General features: G+C 45.4%; 1 protein-coding gene across 1 annotated transcript; it reads left to right on the plus strand.

Annotated features, from left to right (window-relative positions):
* Nucleotides 1-8,055: 8,055 nt before the first annotated feature.
* Nucleotides 8,056-9,348, plus strand: LOC311363458 (N-acetyllactosaminide beta-1,3-N-acetylglucosaminyltransferase 2; the record flags this gene model as incomplete). The annotated part of the gene is made up of 1 exon (XM_084483407.1): nt 8,056-9,348. One exon carries the CDS (start codon nt 8,056-8,058, stop codon nt 9,346-9,348), a length of 1,293 nt encoding a protein of 430 aa, XP_084339533.1.
* Between the last annotated feature and the right edge of the window lie 374 nt (nt 9,349-9,722).

The raw sequence follows: 9,722 nt of genomic DNA on the forward strand, positions 1-9,722 counted from the left end.
CAAATTTTCTCTGGATATCAATCAAAGGCTCATAATTATCTTTGGACCATGTAGGCCTACTATTAAAATGTAAGTTTTCTCTTTTCAAAACGCCACCTCAAGCGTTTTATTAGCCGGAGAAGGAGGGGTGGGCAGCTGAAAGGAGTCGTAGTGAAACAAATGTTGTTTCGGCCGGGCCTCCAAGAGGGCTCAGTCCACGTATAGTATCACATATAGAGACTAACCGGGGGGTTAGTAACTTATACCTCCATGGTCGGTAAACAATGCGACTGTGCTCGCTCAGACCTCTCGCTTATGATTCTACAATGCTAACAATGCTAGAGAACAAGAATATTTCTACATCCAGAACGTCATGCACTTGGGCGTGGCTAGGCTCCCATGATGCGGAAGCAATACTGTTCTTGATGTTGCCCTGCGCCACTGAGCAGTTTCCATTCCGAGTTCCATTCCGAGACGTAAAGAGGTCAGCCGGTGGCTCTACTACCACTAGTTGAAATGGGTACAGCGCCACCTATTGTACCGGGGCATGACACGCTTCGGCCAATGAATCGATTTACTCACCGCCATGTATAATCTGACAATTGCAGTTGTCCAATTGCATAGTCGAACAATGGCTTTAATCGGATTAAGCTGTGCATGTAAACGTACTGACTGTCTGACTGTTTATAAGGCTGGTTTCAGTACACACACTGTCTGACTGTTTGTAAGGCTGGTTTCAGTACACAGTGTCTGACTGGGCGTAAGGCTGGTTTCAGTACACACACTGACTGTTTGTAAGGCTGGTTTCAGTTCAGTGTCTCTGACTGGGCGTAAGGCTGGTTTCAGTACACACACTGACTGTTTGTAAGGCTGGTTTCAGTACACACACTGACTGTTTGTAAGGCTGGTTTCAGTACACACACTGACTGGTCGTAAGGCTGGTTTCAGTACACACACTGACTGTTTGTAAGGCTGGTTTCAGTACACACACTGACAGTTTGTAAGGCTGGTTTCGGTGGCGTGTCATGACCCATTAAGAGTGGAAGTGCTCACAACAGGAAACAGATGGAAAACAAATAATTAATAATTCAAGAATAAAATTACATCTCTGGCCGCAAATAGAGAGAGGGAGCGGGAGAGAGAGAGACAGAGACAGAGAGACATAGAGAGAGGGCGGGAGAGAGAGAGAGCGACAGAGACAGAGAGACATAGAGAGAGGGCGGGAGAGAGAGAGAGACAGAGACAGAGAGACATAGAGAGAGGGCGGGAGTGAGAGAGACATAGAGAGAGAGACAGAGACAGAGAGACATAGAGAGAGGGCGGGAGTGAGAGAGAGACAGAGACAGAGAGACATAGAGAGAGGGCGGGAGAGAGAGAGAGACAGAGACAGAGAGACAGAGAGAGGGCGGGAGTGAGAGCACGCATGAGAAGTAAATGCAATTCTCAGAAAGAGTTACAAATTAAACAAAAAGATCAATTACTTGTAGCCTTTAATTTGAGATAGGGTAAAGTAATATATATATATATATATATATATATATATATATATATATATATAAATTCTAATATCTAGTATCTAATATCTAATATCTAATCTATATTGAGTATCTCAATACATACTCTAGTATAGTACACTCTAATACATAGACAGTAAAGTATACTCTTATATATACTTTAGTAGAGTACAGTAATACATACTCAAATGTATACTCTAGTCTATCGAGTAAATTTATCCATATACTCAAGTGTACTCTTGGGTATTGTTGTTTATTAAAGAGTATAATAAATGAATTAACAAATAGCACATTTTATTCAAAACCATTTAAATCTCAAATCTTAATTAACAACTTGTACAATACAATCTAATCATTAACTGATTACATGAACTGAGTTCACTAAACAAAGATAAGTGTTGTCCAATGTGATTTGAACACAAATAAATAACAAATTAATTAATTATAGTAGGCCTACACACAGCCAAATTAATCTGTAAACAAACAATTATGGTTTTAGATATTGCACAAATTTGAATTACAAAAAACATAATCATGGGCGCTACATTTTGGAAAAGAACAAGATACTTTTTAAAGATCATCATGTATTGCACGGATAACTAAAATCCTCCTCTCGTCTTCCCGAGTTTCTTTGCATGCTTATTCCGCACGCTGGGTGTACAATACCTACATTTGAAAGAGCTTGGAGAGGTATATTTTTGCAGAAAGAACGCCTTCTCGTTCAACCAATCTAATTTCATTAGCGTGCTAATGCCGTCATCTGGTGGACATTACATGTATAACAGCTACACATGCAGTCGTTGCTCTGCAAAGACCCGTTTTATAGGTTGATGTTTCGTTATAAATGTTTGTAACAAATGGATTATGTTGTACAATACAGTAATAATGTCTGGATGGTTAGTATATTGTGTAATAATATGCATCATGTGTATATCGTAACAATGTATTATGCAAGTTTAACCTTTTGCTATTTTAAGAGAGCATTTTGACTGATCTCTAAACTATTAAAAAAGTGAGTGGTATGAGAGGTATGCCAGGAACCTTTCCTAACCCTAACTCTAAACCCCAACCCTGATCGGTCCCACGGGCAAGGACGAACTTGGATGAAACCTGAGGAAGGAATAAGAATGATTCTTTGAGGGTTGGGTCAGAGAGAATAGTGAAGTTCTGAAGTTAGTTAAAAGACAGAGAACACAATGGTAGTGTTCAATCACTTTGCTACATCTGGTGTCAAGAGCCTGTTAAAATACAAGATACAATACCGCTTTATCTGCCACCACAACAGCAGTAGTTTGACCAGACAAATTTCAAAGCTAGGTGACATCGTCAAGTTGTGTGTTGTGAAGCCACAGTCCAGGGAGACTTGGTTGCCATGGTTTGGATGTGTGCTGAATATGGCACTGCATGTGTTTGCACCTATCCAGAAAGCCCAGGCCGTGAGATGTAATCAATAGGTTGTTAGAACTAAGTATCAGTCTGAAGGCCTTCTACCCCACGTTACCTACAGAAGACTGACCTGAAGAACTGATGATCATCATCAGTTTCTTCCTGAGGATGATGCTCAGATGATCCCAGTTTAGTGAGTTCAGATAGAGGATGTATTCCACTCAGTGAGTCTTTACCTGGTCCTTTAATAAGCAGTGTACAGGTAGGATGTATTTTACTCCTGGTACTCCAGAGCCCTAGCCTCTGGTTGCCCGCCCCAGGTCCCTAGCCTCTGGTTGCCCGCCCCAGGTCCCTAGCCTCTGGTCCCTAGCTTCTGGTCCTCAGCCTCTAGTCCCCAGCCTAAGCCTCTGGTCCCCATGCCTGTAGCGGTGTGTGTGGATGTGTGGAGCTCCTTCTGGACAGCCATTGGCTTGGAAGATGTCTTCCGTGGAGCTGAATGTCCAGCGCCACCCATTTGGCTCTGCAGTGATCATCCCTTGGGTGCTGCGTCACCCATTTTGTTGCTATGATTGGTTGTAGGCCTATCCAATTGCGTTCAGAGGTGTGCACTCGTTGTTGATGCCTCCCGGAAATCGAAAATGAACAAAGATGTTTCCAAACTAATTACAGTTTTGCAATTCATCTGGCGATGCTAGTCCAGTACAACAGTGCATGAGTCCTAGTTTCCCACCACACCCCCCTTCAGAGGTCAAGAGCAAAGCAGGAGTACGAGGTACTCTGGTGTGTTCTGATTATTTTGTCCGCTTCCTCATTAATCTGAAAAGCTTCCCATCGCAAAGGCTTTGACTGTCACATGTTTTCTTACTGATGGGGGTATGGTCTGTGTGGCCAAAGATGCATGCTGGGATAGTCTGCTGTCTAAAGTCTACAGTTCTGTAAATTTACAGAACTTCAGTTCAGTTACATGAACCGGAAGTCCTTCAAAGTGGTAACAGCGATTCCATATAGAGAAATGCCAAGGGAAAGATATGTACCTCTCCATCGATCTTGAAACCCGAACGTACTCACGCAAGAGTCCACAGTATATGGTCCACTGGGCTTGCCTTCCATCTGGCACATCTGGGGTAGGAAGGGCAGCCTCACCGCACGTTGACGACTGTCCATCTTTAATAACCCTTTACAGAGATTTTCCGGTAAATGTTCCTAATTTCTGTTCATGTGGAAGTGTAGAACAGGTTTGTAATCACTGATGTGAACCCTTCATTTGGATCCTTCATTTACACAGTGATCCAATCTCATGATTCAAGTGAAGGCCAGGGTGTCTCGCTCACAGACACTGACACTACATTTCTGCTGCAGAGTCTACTTTGTACAGTCTGTGGGCAGAACATAGCTTTGGTTAACCAGACTATCCACAGTATCCATTGAGTACAGTAAACAATGTAACAATATTTACCTTCATTCCATTACACTGCGAAACAATCCTTTAGTCCTCTTAATAAACACAGTAATTATAGTTTGGTGATAGTTTGTGTTGTAGTAGCTGAGGCTGGCCTCTGAACTTCAAGGAGCAGTCGGTACAGTTAGGAACCAGGCTGTAGGTAAGGCGATGTCGATCAACTAAATAAAATGCTATAATAGAGAGATGGTTATGTTATGATATTTTAGTCCAGGAAAGGCCGCCGAGACAGGATCGCTTTTAACTCACTTTATTTGGTTAAGGTTATTGATCTATTGTCTATCGTATATAACACGCGTGGAGCGTCTCAAAGCTTTACATCTAATCGATACGCCGCCCAAGAGATTCTGCCTCCTTTCTTCAGCTCCTGCTTTTTATAAACAGGTGAGAGTAGACTTCTTCTATGGTTCTAAAAAACTTGATCACTTCCTCTGTGTGTCCGTTACTGCCCCTAGTGTAAGTGTTTGTAACTTTGTTCAATGTGCTCAGTACTGCCCTCTGAGGTTGTGTGAGAGTATTACTGCTTAATTTGTCAAATGTGTTCTATGCTCGGTGCTGCTGGATGTGGCTATGTGAGAGTATTACAGTAAAAATGTACCACTAGGGAATATTACAATTAAAATATGTCACAATTAGGAGTGTTGTTTTTAACTAGGGATAACTAAAGACACTTGCATTATCCAGAACACAAAGCTACTTTACACACCCAGTGGCGGATTTAGCATATTGGGGGCCCAAGGTGAAGATATGTATGGGGCCCACCTCATCCCATCTTTAAAAGAGAACGGAGAAAGTACAGACTGAATGGTGGATAGGCAGGTAGAGCTAATCCATGCGGAAGTAAAGGTTGGAGATGAGGAAAAAAAATCTTCCCCTTTAAACCCTGCATACACTTCTTTACTCCAAAATGAAGATAGAAAGCAGAGAACACACAAAGTGTAGCACTACACAAACTAATAGTCACTATGGAATAATGTTTCAGATAACACCTGTCTTTAAGATCAAATCAATATCAATAACAGCAAGACAAGTAGTTAGGGTAAACCCCCACAAACAGTCATATAGGCCTACTTAGCAAAACATCACAAACAGCCATATACTTAAACAAACATATATATATATATATATATATATATATATATATATATAAAAAGAGAGAAAGAGAGAGAGAGAGAGAGAGCGAGAGAGAGAGAGAGAGAGAGAGAGAGAGAGAGAGAGAGAGAGAGAGAAAGATAGATTGTTCTCCACATCACACACGTCTGACACAGAGTCCTACTTATTGACGTCTTCTCACAGGTCTTCACCTAGCGCCACTTCACAGCTAGCTGCTGCTGCTGCTGTAGCGTTCAACGCTTTGGACGTTGTTGTTCCTGTCTGTATCCCCAACACTAGCCATAAAAAAGTGGCATCTTTGGCAGCGTTGCCAAATACCTGTCGGCGTCTTTTCGCTTTTTTCTTTTATTTGAGCCGCTTGAGTAACTAACCCTTTTCCTAACCCTTTATTTTATTTTTTTGTGTTTAGACTCGTCTTGCTCCGTCTCTGTTTGTGTACTTAGCCTACTACTTTTTCTTGGGGGGCCGCTTGGGGCCCCCCTACTATGGGGGCCCCAAGGGGCCGCCTACCTATGCCTCTATGGTAAGACCGCCACTGTACACACCTGCATGTCCTTCTTCCTACAACAGTGAATCTACTATTCTGCCCCCTGGTGTCATGAAAGGTGATAACGCCTATATTAGGAACACTCAAACGGCTCCGGCAGCCTTTGCATCTCGTGTAATATTTGCATTATTGGGCAAGCAAACATAGAAGGCAAACGATACATTGCCCATTAAACGTTAAACAAAAGGGAAAATAACAATGTCGGCCGACAAAAGAGAAAGGCAAACCGTGAAAGTGGAATATTAGAGAATGGCCCATAAAAAAGAACTTTTGTCCCGGTATGCAAATTACGTTACTACAGTGTGTGTGTGTGTGTGTGTGTGTGTGTGTGTGTGTGTGTGTGTGTGTGTGTGTGTGTGTGTGTGTGTGTGTGTGTGTGTGTGTGTGTGTGTGTGTGTGTGTGTGTGTGTGTGTGTGTGTGCGCGCGCGTGCCTGTGTTGGCTCGACAACCTAAGGTCGGGAGGACTGGGAACTATTCTTCCGTAATTTTCCCGGATGGAGCGTTGTGTGTTAGATATGAACATATTTACTATTTGTATAGATTTGAGATTTACCTATCTAGATAACAGATCGATTATTGATCATAATTAGGGTTAGAAGGGAAGACGTGAGGAATATAGGGATACATAAATATATAGGAATATAAATTCACAATATAGGTTTAAAAGAAAGGAAGTGAGGAGGAATCTAGCCCTGAAACGTGGGTAAGTTTTCCGGACTGTTTGATTAAAGATGTGCTCTGCTTTATTCTAGTGTCTTCAGGCCTGTCGTTTATAGTGTATTGAAAGAGTGTTTCCAAATTCCTGCTTGTCAGATGTGCAACACCTTTCAATGACAACAATGTGTGAGATCAATTTTGGCCAAGACTGCTTCGTACTTTCGCTAAATTAATCCGTAGGCTATGTAAAGAGTCGTTCTATTAATGCGTGTTGCCAAATATTTTGAATAAGCCTACATCGATGTAACGCCTACCACAGCATGTTTGAATAGGCTTGTAGGCATGTATCATGTTTCATGTTCGGGACCCCGCTATCTAAATATAAACACATCTAACCTTAACTAAATCAATCTAACTATACATCTTACTATTAATAGAACTACCAGAACCATTGATAACGCAATATCAATATCAATGAGCTCACTGACCGCGGAGGAATATATAGGCATACATTTATTCAGATTAAGGTGATTAAAAACACCAATGTAGTTAGACATAGGCCTAAACGTAATAATATCTAATCATTGTTGGTGACTGGTATAATTGGAATAAACCCTATTTACTGAAGCCCCACTGTAATCTCTCAGCCTCTGAAAATGTATTGTTCTAAAAATGTGTGTCTTTTATTGACGCTTCAGTCAAGAGCAAAAACGTCGAAAGAGTCAAAAGAGCAATCTGCAAATTCTCTTTTAACATACATAACCCATTGGTTGAATTCATCCGCCTATGACTTCTATGAACTCATCCTGGATAGCCAGTATACTACTTAATAAACCATTGCAGATGTATCTGGTATTTGGTGCTGCTCCCTAAAGGTCAGCTCCTAGGTCCGCCCCTGTCACCACCCAATCGTACATTATCTCCCACTAACGGGAGACCGTGTCGGGGTTTATTCCTTTCACGTTTGTCCTGATGGTGTCTCAGAGTGCGTCTGTGGACTCATAACGAGTCCCGGTGGACGTTACCACAGAGACGAACACACAGCTCAGCGTCCCTACAGACACACACCCTCAGCTTCCTCACATAAACATGTCTTTATATGACATGTAGCTGACAGTCTGACTGTGCTGTCTTCATAGGACATGTTAGCTGACCTGTGACATTGTCTTTATTATCTTCAAGGGACAGAAATACGAGGCATTTTTGTTAACAGTATCTTGCGAAAAAGTGAATGTCTAATATATGTAATATCGAACAGATTATATTGAGAAAGAAGTGTGTGTGTGTGTGTGTGTGTGTGTGTGTGTGTGTGTGTGTGTGTGTGTGTGTGTGTGTGTGTGTGTGTGTGTGTGTGTGTGTGTGTGTGTGTGTGTGTGTGTGTGTGTGTGTTTTCCAGGGTATGGCGCGCTGCCGCTGCAGGGGGAAGCTGCTGTGCATGTGTTTGCTGCCATGCATGATGACCGGCCACCTCATCATCTACATCCTGGTGTCCATCTTCGTCACACTCTCCTACACCCCGCCCAAGATCTCCCAGCGCTATGTGGCCCCGGGGGCCTCTGACCCGGGCCCCTGGTCCCCCTTGCCCCTCCAGCCCTTCTGGAACCTGCAGCTGGAACGAGCCCTGTGGAACCGGCTGCAGCATGCCTGGGACCGCCTGCACAACCCCATCCTCAACGCCAACGCCACGCGCCGGGACAGCAACACCACGCAGCGGGACCGCTGGGCGGGGCTGCCCCCGGACGGCCCGGCCGACCTCCCCGAGCAGGTGCAAGCCTTCGTGGGGTCCATGCACCGGCGGCGGTACCCCCTCATCATCAACCAGCCCAACGCCTGCGGCCCCGACGGCGCCCTCACCCCCGGCTCCCCCGCCCTCCTCATCGCCGTCAAGTCCCAGGTGGGGAACTTTGAGAACCGCCAGGCCATCCGCGAAACCTGGGGCCGGCGGGGGCGCGTCACCGGCCCGCTGGGCAGGGGGGTGTGGGAGGTGCGGACCGTCTTCCTGCTGGGCCGACAGGACGCCGGCAACGGGCCGCACCCGGACCTCGGGCGGCTGCTGGAGCTGGAGAACCAGCAGCACGCCGACATCCTGCAGTGGGACTTCAGGGACACCTTCTTCAACCTCACCCTGAAGGAGCTGCTGTTCTGGGGCTGGTTCCAGGAGCACTGCCCCACCGCCACCTTCGTGTTCAAGGGGGACGACGACGTGCTGGTGCGGACCAGCCGCCTGCTGGAGTACCTGCAGCACCAGCTGGACCAGCACCTCCTGTGGCGCGGGCTGCGGAACGACAGCGACGCCTCCTTCGACCTGTTTGTCGGGGAGGTGATCAACAACGCCCGGCCCAACCGCGAGCCCAACACCAAGTACTACATCCCCGAGAGCTTTTACAGCGGGGTGTACCCGCCCTACGCCGGCGGAGGGGGCGTGGCCTACTCGGGCTCTCTGCTGATGCGTCTGAAGGAGGTGTCGGAGCTGGTGCAGATGTTCCCCATCGACGACGTGTACCTGGGCATGTGTCTGGACCGCCTGGGCGTGGCGCCCAGCCACCACCCCGGCTTCTTCACCTTCGACCTGCCGCACTACAAGAGGACTAAGCCCTGCTCCTACAAGTCGGTGCTGCTGGTGCACAAGCGGACGCCCAAACAGATGCTTCTGCTGTGGAGGGCGCTGCACGGACTGCCAGGCCACTGCTGAGCTGGATTTGATATTCAAATGTAGGGCTGGTGTCCTACAACCTCTGAGGCACGTGAGACGGTTGAAGCTGGAGGGTGTTGGGCAGCATGTTCCGAGTGGCCAGGAAGGCACCACACGCTGATTAGTTTGACTCGGGCTCAGACACCCATGACTCCCGGGTTGGACCCATTCAGTTGAGCTGTGTCCGACTCAAGATAAACGCCATTCTCTGTCTGCCTTCATGACACACTTTATAGGAATGCTTTGTTGAGCTGCCTGGGCATTAAGGAAATGAAAATGTGCACGTTTTAAGATCACATGCTTAACTCTGCTTTTCTGAATGTTTATGAAAATTGTATACCTTATATGTACTGTACATACTCATGTTTATGTAT

The sequence above is a fragment of the Micromesistius poutassou genome (assembly GCF_964030765.1).
Source record: "Micromesistius poutassou genome assembly, chromosome: 18".
Classification (NCBI taxonomy): Eukaryota; Metazoa; Chordata; class Actinopteri; order Gadiformes; family Gadidae; genus Micromesistius; species Micromesistius poutassou.